This window comes from Nipponia nippon, unplaced genomic scaffold (assembly GCF_047370975.1).
Source record: "Nipponia nippon isolate SJK-2023a ecotype South Korea unplaced genomic scaffold, ASM4737097v1 scaffold_20, whole genome shotgun sequence".
NCBI classification, from domain to species: Eukaryota; Metazoa; Chordata; class Aves; order Pelecaniformes; family Threskiornithidae; genus Nipponia; species Nipponia nippon.
The window spans coordinates 9384282-9408525 of record NW_028262337.1 but is presented as its reverse complement, the minus strand read 5'-3'; the positions used below and the strand labels follow the sequence as shown (position 1 = coordinate 9408525).

The 24244-nt window shown below is 37.9% G+C and overlaps 1 protein-coding gene across 1 annotated transcript; it reads left to right on the top strand.

Moving 5' to 3' along the window:
- The first annotated feature begins 11 nt into the window (after positions 1 to 11).
- SGTB (small glutamine rich tetratricopeptide repeat co-chaperone beta) lies at positions 12 to 23477 on the top strand. Its single transcript, XM_087759685.1, has 11 exons — positions 12 to 165; positions 1449 to 1575; positions 6692 to 6795; positions 7577 to 7646; positions 9271 to 9370; positions 12934 to 13038; positions 15913 to 16051; positions 16160 to 16222; positions 18353 to 18390; positions 18637 to 18720; positions 20189 to 23477. The coding sequence occupies exons 2-11, from the start codon at positions 1476 to 1478 to the stop codon at positions 20298 to 20300; spliced, it is 915 nt and encodes a 304-aa protein (XP_087615811.1). The 5' UTR covers positions 12 to 165; positions 1449 to 1475; the 3' UTR covers positions 20301 to 23477.
- The last annotated feature ends 767 nt before the right edge of the window (positions 23478 to 24244 follow it).

Sequence of the window (24244 nt, the reverse complement as noted above, 5' to 3'; positions counted from 1 at the left end):
AGGACGCGCAGCCGCCGCACGCGCCTCCCTCCTCCGCTTTCTTCCTCCTCCTGCCGCGGCGGCGCGCGCGCGCCCGCCCGCCCTCGCGCCCCTTGTCTCTCCCGCCCGGCGGCGCTGACAGGGACGGGGACGGCGTTTGCCGCGGGTCTCGCCGCGTCCGGCACGGTAAGGGCCAGGCCCTGGGTCCGTGGCGAGCACAGCTCCGCGGGGGCCGCCTTCCCGGAGCCCCTTGTCCCCGGCGCTCGGGGGTGGTGGGGCGGATCGGGCCCCGTCCGGGCGGTCGGTGGGCCCGAGGCAGCGGGAGGGGCCGGGCGGCGCGGCCACCCTCCCCCCCCCCCCGGTGCCGGGGGGCGCCCGCGGGCGGCGGGGCGCCCCGCTTGTGCGGGGCAGAGCTGTCCTCCGGGCCTGAGCGAGCGGCTCCGGGCCTGCCGCGGGACCGGGAGGTGGGCGGGGGGGGCTGCGGAGGAGCGGGGAGGGGCGGCCCCCGGCCGTGCCCGCGGGGTCGCGCCCCAGGCGGTGGGACCCCGTGCGGCCTTCCCGGTGGGGCGTGTGGGCGGCCGCTTCCTCGGCCCTTCCGCGCGGGGAGCCCGAATGCGGCGGGCGCCGCCGCTGTGCACCCCCGGCGGCCGCCCCCGGGCGAGGAGCCGCCTTGCCCCCGTCCCCACGGCGGCGGTTGCTCGGGGTGGGTTTGGCTGCTCGTCGGTTTGCTCGGGGCTTGTAGAGAGAAAGTAATTTAGCAAGGGCTGGCCCTGGTCTTGCCGTTCCTTTAAGGCTCCTTTTTGACCTGCCTCCCCTGGCGACTGGGTAAGGTTGTGGCCTTTTAATTCGAAATGGTTTAAGGGAAAATAACTTGGAAAGTTGGAACTAAAATTTTCCTCAAAGTTATGTAACTCCCAGCTGATGCTGAATGCAAATCAGACTGAGCCCATAGTGTCACTAATCACAAGTGTGCGCTGAGGTCACAGTGTTCCAGTTTTTTGTCCAAAGTGAATAGAAACCGTTCAGCAGCACAACCTCAGAGAATAGAATACCTTTCATTAAAGAGTATTTCTTTGTAGCATTATATTTATCAAAGTGGCTTTTTAATTGATTTTGACTTCAGCGTGTGCTCCTGCTTCCGAGTGCATCTGTCTTAGAAAGAAAATCCAAGCTATAAAAAAAAAAATTATAAATAAGTTGCTAAATTACTTTAGCCTCGTGAACTCTCCCGCAGGAATGAATCTGAGGACATCTGTGCTGCTTTGCTGGTAGTTAGACTAGGTGATTGTAGGAGTTCTCCCTCATCCATACAATTTAACCACTTGTTTCAAGGCATCACTTTATTGGGCTTTCTGGTGAAGGACAAGTTTTTGTGTATTGTGTGTACATACTTCTTACTGAGGTCAGCTGGAGGATGGAATACTCTAGGAATTAGTTGTTCTGAAATAAGAGATCCTGTTGTTTTTAAGACATAGGAGAAACCCATCAATTTCAAAATGTCATCAGTCAAACGCTTGGTTTATGCAGTCATCCATTTCTTGAGAGAGCAAAGTCAGATGGATACTTTCACTCCAGATGAACAAGAAAGCTTGGAAGGTAAGTGATAATGGCCTATATATATATATATATATATATATATATAAAATACCTACCCATGTGTTAAATTGCTTGATGTATGTTATCATGGAAAGTAACTGGAGTGACCTAACTGAAACTGCCATCAAATATTATCTGTGAATAAGATCATGATCTTAATGTTTCTGAGATTATTAATTTTAAAACATCTCTCATTTTAAAAATGTTCTAAAGTTACAAAATGTGTACTACATTAATTTTGAGCAACAGCTACTTTGAATCACATCAAGTTAAGCAGTTCTATAATGCAGACTATGGTAATGATTTGCCTATGTGTCCCACAAATTTTTGCCTGTTGATTTTTTTTCTCTTTACTCTTGTGTTTGGTTTCTTTCTGCATTTTGTGTCTCATAGTAGCTGTGCTGGCCATGGAGGAAGTAAAACAACTACTGTATATGGATTTTGGTATATGAGAAGAACTCTTGTTTCATGCTTGCAAGAATTCCATGTAACTTATGAGGGAAGGCTAAGACATCCTAAGAATACAGAAAATAAAATAAATGCTTTGCGTTTCTTTTTCACTTGAATAGTGATTCCAAAGAGCGGTAGTGAATATTTTCAGTATGGTATAGTTTCTATTATACATCCAAGTCCATCTATCTGTAGACATAGCTACAGAAAGGGACGTCTGTGTGTATTCTTCTGTTGACAGGCATTCATTAAGTCTTTGTAACTTCATAGTATCTGTGTTTCTCCTTCATACTGCTCTTATTCCTTTTCCCTAACTTGTGGAGACTTCATGGCAGATGGTATCACAATGTGGAACTAAGCAAGAGAAGAACAAAAAGTCTCAATTCTGCAATGAGCTTTCATAGCATCTATTTAAAAGACCTTTGCACTGTTTCGGGCAGTCTTTGGTTGTATCACTCAACCAGAGGAGGAATTTGGAGGTAAGAGGGGGAAGTCTAGGACCAGCACCGCAATAAACAGCATACAGGCAGTTGATCACTGAGTTACCTGAACTTGAAGTGTGGAGAGTAGACTTGCCTAAAGTGCAAAGCAAGTCCTGCTTCTGGGAGGCATAAACTTAAAAAGATAAACCTGGAGCGTGCTTCCTTCCAGTCTCTATTGGTTTTACAGTGTAGTTGTTCACTAATGTAAGCAAGAAAGAAACATTTGTATCATGGTATTCAAAGGATACTTCCGAAAGAATAAAAGCCAAAAGATTTGGTTTTACATCAAAATCTGGAGCATTTTGTACATTTGACAAGTGGTAGTCGCCTATGAATTTAATCTGTATCAGGTTATGGCGATGTTCAGCTGATGAAAGCAAGCAATGTTTTTGGAAATCACATAATGAGAGATGAAGAGTATTCCTTTTGTTTTTATAATAGAAGTGATAAACATTGGGTTATGACTGAAAATTTACCTGAGGACATGTCTCAGAGCAGCTTTAGCCAATGTCTTTATGAAGGAATAAATTTTAAGATTCTGTTTTCTGAACAAAAAATATTACAAAACCTCAGCTGTGCTTAAATGCTGATGTAAAATTTACCATTTTAATACAGATATGAAATCCTAATTTTAGAGCTGTACCCTGCCAAAAGCATGGTACCATATGCTATGTGTTAGAGGGTAGGAGGCAGGCATTCTGAATAATTGACTCATTTTAGTTATGCAAAATACCTTTAGTGCATGTAGAGTAGCAATAGCCCAAGTCCCACCCATTGAAGTGTTTAATGTTAGGTGGAGACGTAAGGGATGAAAAAATTTGACTGATGCTTTTCATTGGTACCTTGTGTACCTGTTTGGTGTCTATGAAAAGATAAAACACTGTATGATTAAGTGTCTGTGCCAGGAAGTAATTTAAACAGTTCCCATTCCCCACAAAGCAACAAAAAGAGCTAGAACATTACAAATGAAATTGAGAGTTTATCAAAATAGAAGTGTAGCATGTATTCAAACTACATTTATATTGATAACCTGCATTCAACATGTTTGAATTATATAGCAATGTCAATGATGGTGTAAATTTCCTCTAAGAATTTTGTACTTGAATGATGATTAAAAATGCCCTGTTTTGAGAAAGCAGAGTAATCGGAAGGTAGACTGGAGAAATATACTCCTCTACAACCTAGGATCTAGAGCAGTGATACAGATCTCTGGTGGTTAATGCTCAAGTCTGTTGTATGAACTAGAAACCTCACTCTTCCAAGTTATATTTTAGACAGTGTGTTTAAATGGCAGTTATTTCTCTTGCCTGTTTACAGTGTCTATTTTTTTTTCTCGTCTATAGCACCTATTTCTGTGGGATTAAAGCAGAAACTCTCTACAACATGCACAAGGCTGTGTTTTTTGTTTTTTTTTTCTTACTTCTAAGATCAATGTACCACAGTGAATTTCTCTAAGGCAGTGTTTCCAAAACAGTGCAACGCACCTCTTAAGGTGGGGGATTCGTGTAATACTTGAGATGGGGAAGGTTATGTGTAAGATGAAGCAAGATGATACGGAGTACTAAAGGGGCCTCATCAGCCCAGTTAATATTCATTATTCAGTGATCAACAGCTTACATGTCTGCTGTGATGCCTTAATGTTGCTTGCAGCCTGTGCTTGGACAGCAGAAAATCCTGGAGCTGTGTGGCACTGGAGATGCCAAGCTGGGCTCCAGCATAGCCCAGGTGCTCCTGTTGTCAGGTAGTAGGTGTTTGTGTGAGCCCCAGCTGTTCAGCAGGGAGATAGGTATCTGTATTGGTTTGCAAGTTGGTCAGCACAAGCTTCAGTAACTGCTTAGGCCTCTAAAAGTGTGTGTGATGATAGAGAAAATAGAGAGAACAGATAACTTTGAAATCAGACACAGGAAGAATCTTAGATTAATAGCTCACGTGGTACAGCAAGTCTTTCCCAACTTACTGATGATATCGAGCTTGCGGCAGTTGACAGTGCCTCAATTTGATAATGGGATAGTGAGATGCTGGCAGTCTAGTCTCTTGGGATACTTTCCAGACAAAACCAAGTCTTCACTCCTTTGACTTTACTGGGGTCAGGTTTTTATGTCACATTAAAACAGGATAGTTATCGATCTTGTCACAACTTAACACATTTCCTCATTCAGAAAAGTTGCTGGTTTGGCTATGTTTATTTTTACACAGGTTTCTATTGTTGGCTTGCATGTTAACCAGTGGTTATTACTCTAACCTATGGATTCATCTCATAAGAGCTCCTAATTTTGTTACACCTGTGATAGATGGATTATAAGCATTATGAATTCCGTATTTCAGTTAAAGGAGAAATGTGGGAGTTCACTGTAACAACTGATTATTTCATGGAAGTGCTTACTAGTAGTAATACTATACTCAGGATTATTTTGTTTAAGCATAATTTCCACTGCTGCATGTTGCAAAAATCTCCTGTATGATAGAGAGTTGGTGTCACAGACTTAATGCCTTGAGAAAGATAAAGGAGGGGATTGTATTTTAAATTTATTCAAAACTACAAATGAGGTGAGGCATTCAAGAAAGGGAATGCCTTTAGGTGAAAATAAGTTTGAGGGGAAAATTGGTAAGTATACTATGGCAAGTGGCTTTCTATTAAGTCATATAAGGAAAAATGAGATCTGTAATTCCACTGATTTTGTGATAGGCCTGATAATAAGTACTATTAATGTATAATTCAAAATTCAGCATAATCAGTGCTTAATTTATAAGTTTTTCTACATAGCAGGAAACAAAGGAGTTTAAGCCAAATCCTTCATCACTCTTACTGGGTAATTTAGAACCCGGCAAACTGATACATTTTTAGCATTTATCCGTTATAGGAGCAAGTTGTATGCATATTTAGCAATGTATTCAATTGTTACATGTTATCAGCATTAATTTTGTATCATACTTGTCTTTTTCTGAATAATTTCTATCATACATTATCAGAATTTTAAAAAAAATTACATCTTTCAGGTTTTACTATTTGTTTTACTATTTATTTTACAAGTCTACTTTTTCATGCCTTTCTCCCAGCTGTAATGTAGAAAATAGGCTCTTCAAACTGGCCTTACTGTTGCTAACTTCCATTAATTTTGCTTTTTTAATTTTGGGTTAGTGTTCAGGTTCATTATAATGCAAATAAGAATTCAAGTTATATTTATTATATTAAAATTGGACTGAAATTCCATTTAAGTGCTAAGATTCGGTTTGTACTGATACTTAATTTGAATTCAGCTACTCCTGGTTATCTATAGTTCCAGTTAAAAAAGGTTTTTTTTGTTCAAACCAGGCTTTAAAAAGACTCTTCTTTGTTCCTCCTCAGTTTTCAGTCTAAAACATTTAGATGATATACCTTAATAAAAACATTCTACTAGATTCTCAAGATGATAGGGAAAATAATTATATAATTAGAGATAATATAATTAATAGAATACATATATATATATATATATATATATATATACACACAGAATTGTATATAGTATTTGCTATTGATCTTCTTTTGCCTAAAAATATGTGAGCATGTTTAAAGCTTCAGTTAGGTATTTTCTCTACTTTTTTTAAGAATTCTAATTGTGAGTATATTTGCTTTATTACAGGTTTGGGAGGGCATTATCTTTACACAACATGTGAAAGGATACTGCAGATATAGTTTTTATAGAATAAAGACTTGTGATTAATGAAGCATTTTATTAATAAACAGTGTCTTCAAATTAATATATTTTGTTCCAAAAAAATAGCAATAAGTATCTTGCATTTATTCTTTACAGTAAAGATGAGCTATTTCTTCCAACTATTATGCCACACAAATATATAGCAGTATGTGCATACTTGTATTATGAGTTGTGGTGCTTTTGTTAAATCCTCATATTTTTATGTTTAAAAAAAAAAGACATTAAATGATTGAAAGAATTGAAAGAAAAGTTTTTAAATTGGTTTAAGAATAATGACCGAACTATGTATGGATTCTGTATAGCTGATACTATTTTTCAGCAAGTCAGTTCTGTGGGGATCAAGTAGCTTCTTTTTTTATGATATATTCCGAAGACCTGCTTTTACTAGCTGAATAAGGAAGTGAATCACAGCTTTATAAATAAATTAGTGCAATTATACTTCTATTGAGAAACTGGTGTCTTATATATTTATTTTTTTCTTGTAAGTTGCAATTCAGTGTCTGGAGACTGTGTTTAAGATTAACTTGGAAGATACTCATCTTGCACCTCCACAGCATTTGATAGAAATGTTCACAAAATCTTTTCACAAGGTATGAATTTCATTTAGATTCTAGAATTACTCTGCCAATATGTGCTAAGATTTCATATTGTATACACAACCTTAAAGTGCTATATAGGTCAAAACGATGTGGAAACTTAAGGAAAACATGAAAAAAGTGAAATTTCCATACAAGCTAGCAGAATGAGAATCTTTTGGGGCAGTGGGAGGAATTAATTTCAGCTAGACAAGGACAATTCCGTATAGAAAATTACTAAACAGTGGATGTCTCATTCTCACTTGAAGGATTTTATCCTTCAGTTAAGCATTTTGCAATTCCCAGAGATAAATGTCTGTGAAGTGCTTGAGGTCATTCGTAGTTTGCTGATGCTTCTCACTCCCTTCTGGAAATAATTTAGTTGTTCAGTTTTAAAAACATCTCCATGAACACTAACCTTAAAATGGGAGCTTCAAAAATGTGTACTAATAATGCGTGTTATCTGGGATCCCCAGTACAGGAAGCACAGGAACCACCAGGATAGCAAATAGGAGAGTCTGAAGTAAGAAAACCAGGACTGTAGAGACATATCAGCCCTCTTCCCCTTTGCTTCCTTAAAACGTGTGGTGAGCCATAAGGTTTTTTTTTAGCAGTAGAAAGCAAGCTATCTTTCTCTTCTGAGGATGGTTTAGTGATGTTTAGTTCTTTCATACTTCCTGTGCACTACAGAAAATCTGATTGCTTGTTGATACAATGCTGCCCAGCATAAAAGACATTTTGAATAAAATTAGGGCTTATGTTTTAATGAAAAAAATCTTGGTTTGTTTACATACAGAATGACATGCTGCCTCTCTCAGATTCTTTACCAGAGGATGTTGAAAAGGCTGACCAACTGAAGGATGAAGGTTTGTAATAAACATAGGAATAAATATCTTATGCTTTTATTAAGATTTTTGGGTTATCATGGATAGTGATAGTATAGCAGTTGGGCAACACGCAGCCCACACAAAAACTTAAGCTTGTATTCTCTGGTGATTGCTGTGTTGTAAGAGGGCCAAGTGATTTGCTCCATCTGGGGTTTGAGAAAATAGTCTGTTCTCTCCCCTGCTCAGGTGGTTGCCTGAAAACTAAGGGATAACACGTGGAGCCCTGGGCGACATTCTGAGTAGTAGAAGCTTTGAAGAATGAACACTTATTGTTCAGTGTATTATAGATTGCTCTGTTTGTCCATGGAATTAGCTATACAAGTTTCAACTTTATATTGAAAAGGTTATGCGATGTCAAGGATTATGTGCTAGCTGAATATTAAAACATTGGTAAAAAGCTGACCCAGCTGAAGCTGATGGAAGAATTCTTGTGAACTTACTAGGGTTAGTATTTCACATATGTGAAATGATTTGTGCGCTCTATAAAAATTGCAGAAAAGCCAGTTGTTTATTTTCTCTTTGATAGGTGTTATTGCTGTTATGTGAGGAAAAGCAGCTGTACCATAGAAGTCTTTACTAATGCTACCCAAGAAGGAATCTACATCTGTAGTAACCTGTTGACCTATGCCTTCTTTTGCTTATTTTGGGAGAGGGTAGAAATATTTTGCCAAAATACAAGGAAGTCAGTGGACATCTGTAATTTTCCTGACAATTTCTTGACATTGCTGGGAAACCACAGCTCCTGTAGGATCTAGCAGGCCAAAGATCTGTAGTTGCAGGACCAGGGACAACCTTAAGCTTAGGCACTCTGAACTAGGACTTTTTCTCTACTACTCTGTCATCAGGAAAGAAAGAAACTACCAGGACTGCCCTGTGTTGGGGAGGAAAGAATGCGTAAGATATCTTTTGTTTTGAAAGACCTTACTCCAGAATTTTCTTTCCATAGAAAAGTTATATTTTTCTTTGTTTTCACTGGACTTAAAAATATGAAATATGAAACTTCATTATAGAGTAGAAGTTCTGAGCTTTGTTGGTGAGAAATGTTACCTCTGAATGAATCGTTTTAGATTGCCTGTGCTATATGTACTTTTTATTATCTTAATGAATGAATTACATGGCATCACAAAAGTGCGGCTTACGTGCTTAGTTTTGCTTTTGATTTTCCATGTTATATGGATAGTTACAAGCAAGTTGTTGGGACATGTGAGAAAATGAGACCAAAAAGGAATTAACATATAGCTTATTGGATTGTGCGAAGACAGTTAAGACTGATGAATCTATATTAGAGTGGAACTGCAATTACGATTACGCTTCTCAACAAAGTGATCTTTGCTTAACAGCAGAAACTAGCTGGAAAGTGTGAAAAAGCAAGACGAGAAGGCAGAGGTTTATGTGATGGACTACAATGTATATAATAAACTTTACAGACATAGTAGATATTTTTATTCGCATTATTCCATGCCAATTCTATTTAAAAGAATGTATCTCAAAAAAGTGCAGTCATAACTACCTCATATAGATGCTATAACGTGGCTGCTCTATTTCTTTCATACATAGCACTCTATCTTCTAACTACTTAAGAGCTTTTTATAATTTATTTCAGGTAATAATCACATGAAAGAAGAAAATTATGGTGCTGCAGTGGATTGTTATACAAGGGCTATAGAACTGGATCCAAACAATGCAGTCTATTACTGCAACAGGTAAAAACTAAAGAATACACACTTTTCATTCCTGCACTTCACTAGCATTATTTTAAAGATAAACTGTGAAGTAGATCAAAACAACATGAGGCTAGAAAACCTCACCATTCAGAAATTCATCATGTTAAATTTGTAAAAGCTCTAAAGTGAAACTGAGCTCATTCAGCATATCTGTATCAGTTAAAGGTGTAATATGGGCTTTAAAATTACTTGTAACACTTGTGATCAGGTTTTTGTGAATTAGGTTGCCAGCTCATGGATAGGCATCAGGGAGTCTTGGTTTGTGTGATATTGCCGCCAGTGCAGTGTTGTGGTAGCAATCGGCACCTTTGCTAAATGGCACGTTTGCTACCTTCTTCTATGATGTTTCCTCCTTCATTAAAACAACTTTTCACAATCTTGAACATCCTTGGATAGTTAAGATACTTCTATTGGTATTTCTTGGGAATATTGTTTCGGTTTTGTCTAAGGTTAATAAGCCATTTAAGACTATCATCTGGAGATCTGCCCCAAGGCTGGGTAGTTATGAGTGGCAGGGTGTGCGGGACAGCATGGGCAAATGCCTAGGATAGTGGGCACCTCCAGTGTTTTGGAACTTCACCCCTGAACAAGTGCAGAATCCTGAAAAACTACTACAGTATTTGGAAAAAGTATGTTGTCACCCTGGCAACTCCAGAGACATACAAATCACTGCAATGTGCTGGGGTCTGGCCCATGCCTACCAAGCCCTGTTCAACACTATTTAGTACCCTCAAGGCGAAGAGAAGGTCTCTGCATCTGACGACAAAACAACCGTGGCTACTCCAACCCCAGTGACAGGCACTGCAGCTGAACCAGGGACCCAACCCATGCTACTACCAGTTGCCTCTATACACAAGAAGAAATCTTGGAAGCAAAAGTTAGCTTGTTTAGAAAGGGATGATGAAAAAGCAGGGCCATCAAGAGGAAGAGAAAGAACTCATAAACGAGACAGAAATAACCCGATCCGTATCCTGGAGTGAGCTGTGAGAGATATGAAAAAATTTCAGCTGTTGTCCAGGTGAGCACATCGTCACCTGGCTGCTCCAATGCTGGGATAATGGGGCCAGTAGCCTGGAATTAGAGGGTAAGGAAGCCAAGCAGCTGGGATCCATTTCTAGGGAATGGGGCATTGACAAAGTGATTGGAAAAGGGGCACAAGCCCTCAGCCTATGGAGATGACTCCTGTCAGGTATGAAGGAAAGATATCCCTTCAAGGAAGATGTTATATATTGCCCAGGCAAAGCGACCACTATGGAGAGAGGTAGCCAGTACCTGAGGGAATTAGCCATGCTGGAGGTGATTTATGGTGACCTGAAATTTATCATGTTAAGTTTGTAAAAGCTCTAAAGCAAAAGTGAGTTCATTCAGCATATCTGTATCAGTTAAAGGTGTAATATGTGCTTTAAAATTACTTGTAACACTTGCAATCAGGTTTTTGTGAGTTAGGTTGTCTATATTAAATCATAACGTAGGCTGTGATTCCCAGTCTGTTGAGAGTAGTAAGAGCCTTTTTTTCTGGTGTTCTAGTGACTCAGCTGCCATCACTATCTCCCCTAGTATTGGCTTTTCCTGGAAGAAATATCAATGCGGGAATACCATTTTTGAGATTTCAAGCATTGTATAAATACTCAGCATTTTTATGCATGACCTGTTGAAAAATAACAAGGCTGTTGTAATTTCATTGTATAATCTGTTCTTCACCATAGTGAAGACGTAATGACATGGGAGCAGATGAAGTCTGGAAGTGCATGTTAACCCAGCAGCAGAAGTATGCTTTCCCATACTGCCCAGAAGACCAGCATAAGAGCAAAGGCAGTATAGTCTATGAGCCCTACTGGAACTGGCCTGCCTCTAGAGCCACTCTGCTCTACACTCTTCAGTGCTTCCGTTACCAGAAGCATATATTAACTTAAGTGCTGTCAGTCTGGTCTTGTGGCACTGTGCCCAGTGGATTTTTCTATTTTTGGAGCTGTGCTTCCATTACTCCAGAGTTTAGTTTGTGATAAATACAAGTGAAAGATTCAGTGTTCCGTGGCAAGCATGAAAAGAAAGGAAATGTGCAGTTTACTAATATTTTATATCTCTAAGACAGCAGTTCAATGTGTAAATCATCTATTTTCCTTGAGAAAACTGATCACATAAGTGATTTTAGGTATAAAAGAGCAATACAAGACCAGATTCAAAAGCCTCCCAAAATCGCTGAAAGTTTTCTCAGTAGAATGGGCTTACGCACCAAATCTGCAATTGGCAAGAGTAGGAATACTTCACTTTGTGTGTTACATCATCACATATCACACTCGTGAGGACCAAAATGAATCTTGATGTCAGCAAGCAGAGTATTGTATGAAGTTATTTAAAAGAAGACAGGCTTGGAGTTTTGTGGGTCATGTGGTATTTGAATAAATATAGGCCTTATTCTTATCTTTAAGCTAGTTTGGGAGCAGTGGAGAGGTATTGCCTTCAACAGTATTGCTTTTTATTCGCAGTAGTGGGGAAGAGAGAGCTGAGATGCCCTTGAAGTTTTAACTGGCCATATAAACTTTTTGTAAACATGGAAAAAACATTTTCTGTTCAAACACATGAGAGACCAAGCATTGTCCCCAGCTTTTATCCATACGTCTTCACTGGCATCTGTGGAGTTGGACAACTGTTAAGTGGCCTAAATATTTAAAACATATAAGTAGTCCCATTCAGAAGAGATTTTAATCAAAGCCAGAAAAAACATGCAGTTTGGAGGTTATCATAGGAGAAAGGATTGAATATAGTGGTGATTGTAGCATCTAGCATTCCTAAAAAAGAAGAATACTTTATACAATGGAAATATTGTCACTTCTACTATAGTTTTTTAATCAAGGAAGAACAAATTAGTGTTTTGAGACCTTTCAAACTGGGGAAGTTTTGATTATTAATCTGTTCCAATGTCCTTTTTAATTTGGGCAAGTCTTTAATCTTAGTGTATAAACGTCCACAACATTTAGTATTTCTGTTAGAGATGCAGTTGTAATTTAGCAATTCAGAGATTCTTGAGAAATGTTATCCCGACTTACCTTCAAGCATGAGTTGCCTGCTAAAAAACGGAGCAGGGAAAAATCACAGCATTCCTTTGAACGGCAGTAAAACTATACTTCTTGCTGGAAAACACCAATTGCATAAAATACTTCTGCTTAAACAATGATTTTATGCAAACTACTACTTCAGAGTTTCACTTCGTGTAATAGGTTTTATGATGTATTTTGTGCACAGTCATATGCTGAATCTAAAACAGTTCCTTAGAATTATTTATCCTTTGCATCCTCAAAGGTGAGTGCATGTTCTCTAAAGCCCTAGTCTTGCAATGCACTTAAGCATATACTTAATTCAGAACATTTGCTTGTCCTGCTTAATTGAGGAAAGCTGAGGCATTGCCTAAATAGTGAATGAAAAGTCAGTAAGATCAAACAAGTCTAAAGTTAGTCATGGACATGTGAATATCTAAGCTTTTTTTTTTTCTTGTATTGTTTTTTTGACAAAGCTCTTTCCCTTCCCTCCTGTCTTTCTCTTAGGGCTGCTGCTCAAAGTAAGCTCAACAAATACAGTGAAGCAATAAAGGACTGTGAGAGAGCCATAGCAATAGATCCAAAGTACAGCAAAGCATATGGGAGAATGGGGTAAGCTAATACAAATCTGAGTAAGCACTGAAGACTCAAGTGTAAATCACTATAGATTTTCTATAATAAGTGGAACTAAATTGTTTTACTTAGCTGATATTCTTGTTCTGAAAGTGTAGCAATTTTCTGAAGATGACCCTGTCAGGCTGCGAGCTTTAAGTTTTATATATGTGGTTGATCTCAGCATTTTCATAGCAGATTTCATCAGCTTGCAATGTTTTTTCTTTCAGTTTATCAACTTTGCAAATTTACTTCTGAAAGTCATGATCTGTTTTTTCTACCTCCTACCTAGTTATGAGTAATCAAAATTCTGCAGTTGGAACAGTGAATCTGTTAATGATGCTGTTAGAGAACAGAATCCTAAAAGTATTGGGGCTTCATACTAGTAGGAGTAGAGGCTTAATTTTTCTGTTCAATAGTTCTTTGGAAGCAGATATTTTAGCAAGACTAAGCTATGTCCTTTTGGTAGTTTTTCTAAGTCATTTCTGAGATTAACAGTATAGCCTCTTTAGGTGGTGGGTCTGAGTAAGTGCTATCTGAAAAAAAAAAAGTCAGGAATGTTCTGAATGGGATATCTACTTGAGTGAAGAACCATTCTTCCAAGATATGTAGCTTTGCATTTTCAATATTCAAACATATTGTGGGTGTGGGCTGAATGCAGCATAAGGCTTTTGAGGTGATAGCTATACTAGTAAATTAAAAAATCCTTGGGATTGTTTGCTGGGTCAGCTGGCACAAAATGGCTCATGTCCATGTTATTAATATCTAGTTTGCAGTATGGAGTGGCCACATCCAAACTCCTCATTGCTAAATTGTGTTGGCCTGTGTTAAATTCTGAACCATGCCCCAAAATTGTCTGGGATAATGTTGGCCTGGGACAAAACCATGCCAGGGGGCATTTAATCAAGATCAAAGATAATGGAATTCTATCATTTGAAAGCTTTTGATGATACAGTTTATTTTACTAATACAATCGTACCCTGACTGGCTTTTGAGATGCGTAATTTACTTTGAAATTTTAGGGACTGTTGAATTGGTTTTGTCCTATTTAGCTTTCTTTAAATTGTTTCTTCATATAGCACAACCCAAGATCTCCTGATTTCAGTGAGATGGAGGGAAGCTACAGGCTGATTTAATAGGAAATTGGAGGTTATTTTAGAGTTTTGGGTGTAAGACCAGTGTGCCTTTTGATACACAATGTAAGTGGGATCATTCTCAGGCAATCAAGCTTCTCTTTTTTTGATTGTCTGGTTGTTTTGATAGAGGATATATTCTGAGCTACAAGCCATTGCTTAACTCAGCAGATGGATATAGTAATACATTTGGCATAGGCTGAATGAGGGAACAGTGCTTTTTTAGTAATAGCTGAAAAAGACAAATGCAGAAACCACCATTCTCAACAAAAACTCCTTATGAGAAAGCCGTGTTTTCTGACTGCATTACGCAGGCATATCAGTTTTTCTCAGGATTTGACAGAAACTCTTTTTATGTCATGGAAAGATGCAGGAGAGCCACAGAAAAAGGCAGAGATGGGAGTCGTGTAGACAGTTAAAGTGATACTTCCAGCATGACCCTGCAAGAGCACTTGTCTGGGTAGGAATTGTGAGCAAAGAAACTGTCGCCTGCTGTTCTGACTTGTATCGTGTTCCTTGAAGCAGAATTTTACATACTTTCTCTGTAAAAAGACACGATTGCATCACAGAAACACCAGATTGCATTTCTTGTCTAGTCAGAAACTATTTTGGCAAGTTAATGCGCCAAAAGGGAGAATATATTTTTTATGGGAGTAACTGTGTTAAGAGAGTAAACATTAATATTGTGTGGGTTCCTCCATAAGCATTACTGGAAACTCCTGGAGTTTCATACTGTTATTGAGTTCATCATCACTGAGAGTAATGACTGTGACTGATGTATCTAACACTGAGCTCTCTTGCCTGAGATGAAAGACTAAGGTCTGTTAGTGGGCATTAGCACAGGCTTATCAACCCTGTCTGTGTAGCTCAGCACATACCAAAGTGGGACTGGAGTACTAAATAGCTGAATATGGGTTACACAGATCTTTCACAAAATGTGGAAAAGATCACTTTAGTTTTGTGGTCAGTATAAATTGAAAATACAGTAGAAGATAGAATTGAAACTGCAACCAGATGAACTTCTGGAATAGCTCAAAGACAGATGATGTTTTAAATGTAGTAGCTAATTGAACTTGAAAACAAATACTGTTTCAAAAGTAGTAGATGTGTCCTGTGCTCTCCTGAGCTGCTGGAGAAGAATCTTTTTCAAAACATTAAGCAGACTTCCCTAACACAAGGGTTTTTTACAGCATCTTACAGATGTTACTACTATCCTGTATAACCCATTTGTCAAGCTGTTGAAGTAGAAGATCTGAAAGGAGAACCTTGCAGTGATCCTAAGACAAAAATCTATTATGCTGAAACTTGTGGTTCCAGTATTTGGTTTCTTGAAGCTGCAGAACTCATGTTAACAGTATCTTCGCCCTACTTACCCATGTACCCTTCTGAATGATCTCTTGGATCAAAAGGACTGGAGGAAACACAGGAATTCCTGAGCTTATGCAAAAAGTCACGGAAGCTGGATCCAGCTTGTGCTCTCAAATATAGACTAAATCACTTGATGATGCAAGGAGTTTTTAATGAAACATGCATAGATATGGAACAGACAGTGCAAGATGAGTTGTTCTCTTCTGCAAAAACAAGTGCTTACACAAAGCAGTAGTAGCACAATAGCAAAACTTGCTTTCACTTAGTGCTCAAGCTAAAAATTAGTTGTCAGATACTGTTTTACTTAGAAAATGTATCAGTATCTTTTTATGGTCATTTATTTTCTACCCAGGATTTCTTTATTTCACATTAGGTTGGCTCTGACCTCAGTGAACAAATATGAAGAAGCAGTTACCAGTTACCAGAAAGCACTGGATCTTGATCCAGAGAATGATTCTTACAAGTCAAATTTGAAAATAGCAGAACAGAAACTAAGAGACATGTCCAGCCCTGTAAGTTAGCTGTGTATCTATTTATTTTTAACTGTATCTATTTTATTTTAACTGTATCTATAGTTTTAACTGGGATTAAACTTATCTTCAATTGCAATTTGTTTGTAGACTGGAACTGGACTGAGTTTTGACATGGCAAGCTTGATAAACAATCCTGCCTTCATTAGTATGGTGAGTATATTTCAAGCTCTACATTATACTGTTTTTAAAACTGAAGTTTTACGAACAACTCTTGTTTAATAACACAAACAATTTTAATGCTTATTATAATGGTAATGGTTTCGTTATACTGAATTTAAACTTTTCTAAGTCATTTTACACTCAAAACAAGAAGTAAAGCATAAATGTCCTGTAATGCCTGTCTTATTTCCAATAGATTCTTACTTATGAACAACAGCATGAATAGATTAGCTATGCTTTTTTTATAGAGGGCATGATAGTAAAACACTTGTCAACAGCATGGTGAAAATTTCTTTTCTGTTGTCCACATAGCAGTTAAAAATTAATACAAATAAATCACCTCTTAAGCGCATAGCAGTTGATTCAGATGCAGCCTACCCAAGACTAAAGTAACTCTGCTTGGGGAGAACAACCCAAGAGACCTTTCTGTTCTTCCTCTTTCAAATTATCCCTGACATCCTTAAGTGTGAAAAACTTCGAGGTGTGCAAACAATGAATATAAATAAGGTATAGTGCATTCCTTTACTTCCAACTGTAAAAGCATAAAAAACACTTCCAAATTGTGGTTTTGTCCCTCAGTAGTTTTTCTCCATGCATGGCTTTCTTAGCTAAATGGTATTAATTAACTTTGAAGAATGGAATTTGGAGGGAAAAAAAAATGCAAAAACTACTTATTTCCTTTGAGAACTCAGTTAAAGCTTTTCTGTCCCTCGGGTAGCTTCATTAGGACAGGACATTTCAACCAGTTCTTCTGTGTGGAAGTGCACTGCGTGCAAGAGAGATCAATGCATCTGGTCTGATACTATGGTCCAGATAATAGAGACAGTAGGCAAGGAAGAAGTGAGCAAGTTCTCCGATGGCATGAGTGATTAAATAGCGCTGGAACTCTGTGTACCACTTCATTGGCCACATGACTTACACAGACAGACTGCATCTGTTTGGAATCAAAGATGTACTCTTATATATGGAGCTAACTATGGGGAAAGGATTTTTTGCATCATTTCCAGAAGATGCCTGGTCAAGTGGATAGAACACAGGGCATTCAGCCAGAAATGAATGAATTTTTTCTACATCTGGTGTAGTGTTTTGTTTTGAAGGAAAAAAATTGACTCACTGTCTGACCTTGAGAAAGTTAGTTACTTCTAGCCTGTGTTTTGGGCCCCTAACCTAGATCAGACTTCTTACTGATGGAAGAAAGAAGAAAACCCCCTGTATTACCCATAGAATTGACCTGAATTTGGCAATTTATATCCAACTGTAGTGTACAGAAAACAGCTGATTTACTTTTGAGATATATAGATGGAGATATATTGATCAATAAAATGAATATGGTATATATCTGGTTTTTGTAGTACCTTTAATAAGAGAGTAAATAAGCAGATACTGCGTTGTGCCTGTTGGTCTTGTATTCATACAGACACCGACTTCTGTAGGAATAATGTTAATAACTTTAAAACATCATCTGGTTTATTCTGTATTACCTGTCCATACACACCCTTACACTATGGTAAACACAATATAATTTTTGAGGTCTCTTATGAGTGAGAAATTAAATAACCTCATGCTTACTACAAAGTAAGAATGTATGCAAATAGCACAGAGGATATATGTTACCACAAAACCATGCTACAAAGTAAGTCCACGCTCTGGTTTACTCTGCAATATTTTGTGGCCATAATCTTAACAGTTTATACCCCGTAGTAATAGTAGTTGCAAAACTGATTTATCCAGGCTGGGAATCAACAAAATACAGACCTTTCTCCCAAAAGCCCAATAGAAAACCTTTGTCCTTGGAAGTCTTAAGTTAATTTTTTTTTTAAAGTTTTCTGGTACTGGGTTTTTATGTTTAATGTTGTCATATTTTTCATGTCTGAATCTGTAACCATTATTTTTTATCTAACATGCAACAAATTATCTCAGCTTCATATCCTTGAAATACATTCCTGTAATGATTCTTTTTGCTGCGGACCATACACCTCTGGGCCCATAAACTTAGCTTAGTTTTGTAATAAAACATAGAACACAGCATGTGGAGGTTTTGGTTTGTTTTTTTCCCCACATTTTCCTCAGTGATACCCAACTAGTAAATGTGTTATTTCAGCTATATATTGTCTATTCTAGGCAGCAAGCTTAATGCAGAATCCTCAAGTTCAACAATTGTAAGTATTATAATGGAGTACCTTTAAAACAAACATCTTTAGGGGTTTGGATTAATAAGAGAAAAGGTGGATAGTACTGTATTCCTGAAAATGTAATTTAATTTTTGCTTACTGTAAATAAAACTACTGCAGTTTCTTCCTCTTGCAGCTTATTTCCTCCCAGCAATTCAAAAAAGAACTATGGTTTATTGCTTACTGTAAAGTTCCCTGCATACCCCAATGCCAACAGTGTGCTAACTGTTCCAGGATGTCAGGGATGATGTCAAATGCCATTGGTGGCCCTGCTGCAGGTGTTGGTGGCCTGTCAGATTTGTCCAGCCTGATCCATGCGTAAGTAAGAATTGCATAGTTTAACTGTTACATTTGTAGAAGCATCATTGTGCAACATCTATTTAAAAGGGATAGTGTCAAACCAATTATACTGTGGCCTGTCCCCATTGTATGCCTGATTATTATTAAAACTGAGAATGTGAAGACTTATTTTCCACTACCTTGTTTGTTTGCTTTGTAAATTTCTATCAATTGGAATGACTGAATTGGATGCTCAGTTTCACTTTCTGGTTCTCATACACAGTTTACTTTCTAAATGCCACTTACTAAAAATACTCCTTTAAATCTTTAAGTACTCCTACATGTGCTTTCAAATTGTGTTTATAAATTTACTACATGCTATCCCAAACACCAGTTAGAAAAGCTACAGATTTACTCAGCACAGGTTGCAACAAGTTCTTCTCTGGCATCCCTCTGTTTAGACTAGGAAGACTTCAGGGAACTCAGTATCATGAGGAGCAGCTTTTACAAAAACCAGGACCCAGGTCTTTTATAGTATAATGATAATCCATCTGGAAGAGTCTGCACAAAAACATGCCATTTGCTTATATGGCAAGACCTCTTAGAGGGCATAAAATTTTACTTTATTTCAGCATTCTAGCCTGTTTCAAACTATTTTTTAAGTTTTGCCCCTTCAGGGCAAAAGTAATTTATAATTCACATCACAGACAGGAATGCGCCCCCACAAAATCAAGGGCTCACAAAAACCATGTACCCACCTAGATCTATGAAAACAGTGGCTTTCCTTCAACCTGCACTGTGGTTTAAAAGAGCCTTGACAATTTGCTACTTGGGCAAAATGCAAAAGTTACAGAGAAGCCATGCCAGGCTATTCATGAACTAATATGTTTTACTTACTTGTTTTTTCCAGTAAACCTGTGTTATGCTTATCCTTTACATGGAATTAATCTCATCTACTAATTTAACTCTTAAACTACAACTGCTATAGAGATGGATCTGTCATTACTTCAGTCATACGAGACAAAGGCGTAACTGTATGCTTGCTTTCTGCTAACAACGTCTTGCTCACAAGTACAAGTTGGCAGCTGCACACTGTATTTCTGGAAAAACTAATATAAGGTTACACTTTGACTAGAAGAGTAGTTATCTTAAACAACTAGAATGGATCCTCTCAAAGAAGAAGGGAATGAATCACTGCAGCAGATTTGTTGCTAAATTTTAGTTTTTACCAAGTAAGGTAATACATTTTCCTCCATGTTATCAGCTAGAAGGAATAGTCCTAAAGAATGAAAATGAAGATCTGATGACAGTCCTGTTTGGAGAGAATTTAACTAGATAAAGTCATAATGCTACAACTATCTTCATTAAGACTATACAGCAAGTTATCTTTAGTCTTAACTTTCATATAATGCAACTTTCAGTTGTATTGGGATATCCTATTTTCTTATGAATGCTGCTTGTCAGTTTTTTTTCACTTGTTGATTTTGCTTAACACTGTTCAACACAGGGGGCAGCAGTTTGCACAACAGATACAGCAGCAGAATCCAGAGCTCATAGAGCAACTGAGAAATCATGTCCGGAGCAGATCTTTCAGTGGCAGCACTGAAGAGCATTCCTGACTTAAAGGAAGCATGTGAATTGGAATAGTATATAACCCCAAAATGCATACCATAGTTAGTAGCAAAAGCACCATTGTAACTCTTCTGCTTGAATAGAAGACAGAAAATTCTTCGTGCGTGTTTGCAAACAAGAATAAATCTGTTAAACAGATCTATTGCACATAACTTGGAACATACCGTTTATGTATAGTTACTCCTCTGAAAATTAATACACTAAATAGGTGGTTTATTAAAATCCCTAAGTAATTTTCAGTATGTGCATTAGATTGATCTCCAGGGCTACTGAGTGGAGAGGAGTTCTGTAGTGGGCTGATCTTGCATAACAGCTTAATTCTAAAATCCTGGTGTAAAAGGCACGTTATTCTTATGGTGAAGATCATTATGGCTGTATTCCGGTCAAATATTGAAACACCAGGCCCATTTGATGTGCCCTTTTATAATGAGCATAAATGAGTGTTGGAGTATAGAGTGTACTTAAAACTAATGCTGGAAAAGTTTGTTTCTTTAAGCCTGTGGAGTTGCCATCATTAGTAACATGAAATATTTTTCAACTTCATTGGGCAGGAGGGAAGGAGATGGTTGCATATGAAGGAGTACCACAAATTGTAGAGAAAGAGAAGACACTAATCCTGAGTAGGATAACACACAGAAACCAAAATGGAACTTAGCTTGGCAAAGGAAAGGGTATTAAGAAGTTCTAGGCTTTTCTACTGCCATGTATACCCTCAAATCATGATGGTAGCCCTGGAGGTCAGCATTATGGCACTATTTTCCTAGGCATGGCAAACTGTATTACATTCTGTATGTATGCAGTATTTAACATAAGCTTAAAATTCTTAACTGTAATAAGCTAAAACTGATCCTGTGACTGTACAAATAACTAGTACTGAAACTTTATCAAAAAATAATTGCCTTAGAAAGAAGGATTCTCTTTCTATTCTTGTGTGGTAAGTCACTGGCTTAAACAACTAAGGATTTTTTTTTTTTTAAAGTTTCATTACACATATCTATCTTAAGTCATGGTTATCTGGCCAAGTTAAAGATTTTTCCACTCTACAGTATTTCTGTTCCTACCCTGGCTTTTCTTGCTCTGTTAATCTTACTCTTTCAGAGACCACTGCATTTCTGGTTTTTTATTATGTCAGCTTTTTTCATTCTGCTTACTGTTCACACTGCTTTCTGGTACAAGGTACACTTGTTTTTACTCCATGGAGGTTCTCAGCACTCACACTTTCTTCTTTTTATATCAAAACTAATTTGAGAAGCCTACTTTGATTCCTAAGACAAAGTGATCTCTGCTGGCCAGTTAGACTGGGGAAGGTATGTGGAAGAGTAACAATAGACTCCCAAATGGAGAAATACACAGGAACTCCTGGACCACAGACATTATATCTGATTCATCTTGTCATCAAAAAAGAGCACTTCAAGTAGAAACAAATGCAAAGTTTGGGGCTAAGTCATGTACTTGATTCTAACAAATGCTAGTTGTGCATCTATTGCATAAGTCTTCCCCTACTAAAATGGGGGGGGGGGGGGGGGGCGGGGAATGCAGCTGGATCCAAGGAGAAATGAAAAAAATTGGAAAAAACACAAATACAAAATCCATATTACCATCTGTTGAAAGCAGTAAAGCTTAATAGAGCAACTTAAACAACTTTAAGACATTTCATACTTTATTCAATAGAGCTTGCCTATATACAGCATTAAAATGCTTTTTAAAATTCTCTATAAAGTTGCTGCAGCTGCCTTTTTGAGGCTGTAGAGATACTTAAGCTTTACATTAAATACATTTCCAAGTAACAGCTTCTGACTGAACATCTGATGACAAAGAAGAAAATCCCTAACAGGGTCTTTTTCCAGAGGTAGTTCAATCCATTCAAGAAAACTGCTACTTAAGTTCAGTTACATTTAATCGGACAGGATACCATTTACAAGATGGATGGAGGTGGTACATGGGCTACAACTACTGTACTAACATTGCTTGGTGTAGTGTGTTGTCAGGAGAGAAGCATTGCTCCTAGCATATCTCCCGTTCAACTTCACAGTTCCTCTTAGTTGTCTTGCATATTTTCAGCTGCTTAAAGTGAGTTCTACTAACTTTGATAAGGGGAGTAGAAGTTGTACTGTGAAGTACAAGCCCTATAGCATACTGGATTTATGGGAGAACTATCCCCAAGGTTAAATGGAATGAAGCATTGGCTGGTTATCTGAAAACTACTCTTGAAATCCTCTTCATAGAGTAGTAACTCTCACTTCACGTACTACAATATTGTTACGTTTAGGTTTTACTCCCGTACAGCTAATATGTGACCAGAGTATTTATTAGAACATTGATGGCATTAGCTAACCCTTTAGGAATGTGCTACAACTGGCACAATACTTAACTTGTAAACATTCTTTGTTTCTTCTGTATTAAGAGAAAAGGCTTTATAGCCTAAATAAAACCCAGTGAAACCAATAACAGGAGCTGTCATTACATGCTTTTCCATTGAAACCAGGAACAGAGCGATCATTTATGCTAAAGTCTATTTTGCCTTGAATAGGCTAGATTGTTTCACCGAGTCATGCAATATGTCTTAATCACAGGGTGAGGAAGGAATCTTTTCCTGTGTAATAACTGCACTTTATTTTGCACTAAAGCTTTTCATCCTGCTAGATAAAGTGGTAAACCACAATCCCTGTAAATACTGCTTTAATTTAAGGTCAATTGCAGTTTATTATTCAACTGAGCAAATATGCATTTAACACCTAATTGGTTTTATATCATTACTATTCCATCAGCATATAAGTGTGATAATTGTTAGAGAAGAAAATGTTTTGCACTCAAATTGTAAAATCCTGTAACCTGCTTGCATGGAGGTATATTCTTCTAACTATGCCTGATCATAAAGACACCTAATGAAATATTCAGCTCAGAAATTGTTTCAGTTGCACTTTTCATTTTGTAACAAGTACAAAGTAAAATCACTCATGCATACTGAGAAAGAACCAAGTCTGCAGCTTTGCATTCATACACTGTTTCAGGGCTACAGAAAGTCATACTGGGAAAATGCAACCTGTCTACCATTTCTGTATTTCTCCTACCTCTTATTTCCATATTGTTACATCTCCTTCAACTTGCATCAGTTTAACTTGAAAATAGATTATAAATAAAGTTATTTACATTTTTTGTCTGGATAGTTGTGGTTTTACTGTTTTAGTTTGTTGATGTATCTAGAATAAGAGGTAAATTGCATTCTTTAAAATACATGTTTATTTTGGTTGCTCTGCATTTTATTAGATGTGCTGGATACAGGTTTTTTTTTTTTCCTGTATGGACTCATTCCCTCAGTTTATCCAATATTTTAAAATTGAATTCTACACTTAAAGGTTTTATAGACAGGAAAGGCTTAAGTAAAATAGTGTCAAAACTAACTAAGGTTGCAATGTGCCAATATGGTAGCTGACAAATATGACAAGCCACCAAGCAGAATCTTTAACACTAGTTTAACCAGTGTTAAACTAGGAAAGCCAGTCACCATTTTCTGTATTAAATGGCTACCTGTGGGTGACCTTAGGTATTTCAGCCAAAAATATTTCCATCTTTCATCAAAAGAAAGCTAGAGAGAAGTACATTTCAGTGCTTAACCAAGTCCTGAATTCCTTCCTGCATATGCTTTGGAGAACTTGATCTAGGGCAACCATGCAGGGTTTTTCTCCTCGTTGTCCTAAAAATCTACTTAAATGGGAACAATAGGATGGGAAGAATAATTTGCACCACCTCAGTTTAACAATAAAAAAGTGCCTGAGTTCTGGTATTTTAGTTTTCAGTTCCCTACTAATTGGGAAGTAACATGCCTGTTCACAGCATGCCCTGTATTGCAGGGATGCACAACTCTGCACAAGACTGCAGCTAATTGGGACGGATTTGCTGTATTACTCCTTTCCAACGACCGAGCCACAAC

Bases quoted from the DNA above. Each gene is read 5' to 3' on its own strand.
- SGTB (XM_087759685.1), top strand. From the start codon at position 1,476: ATGTCATCAGTCAAACGCTTGGTTTATGCAGTCATCCATTTCTTGAGA. The intron at 1,576-6,691 runs GTAAGTGATAAT...TTTTCTTGTAAG, and splicing joins TGAACAAGAAAGCTTGGAAG to TTGCAATTCAGTGTCTGGAG. The intron at 9,371-12,933 runs GTAAAAACTAAA...TCTTTCTCTTAG, and splicing joins GCAGTCTATTACTGCAACAG to GGCTGCTGCTCAAAGTAAGC.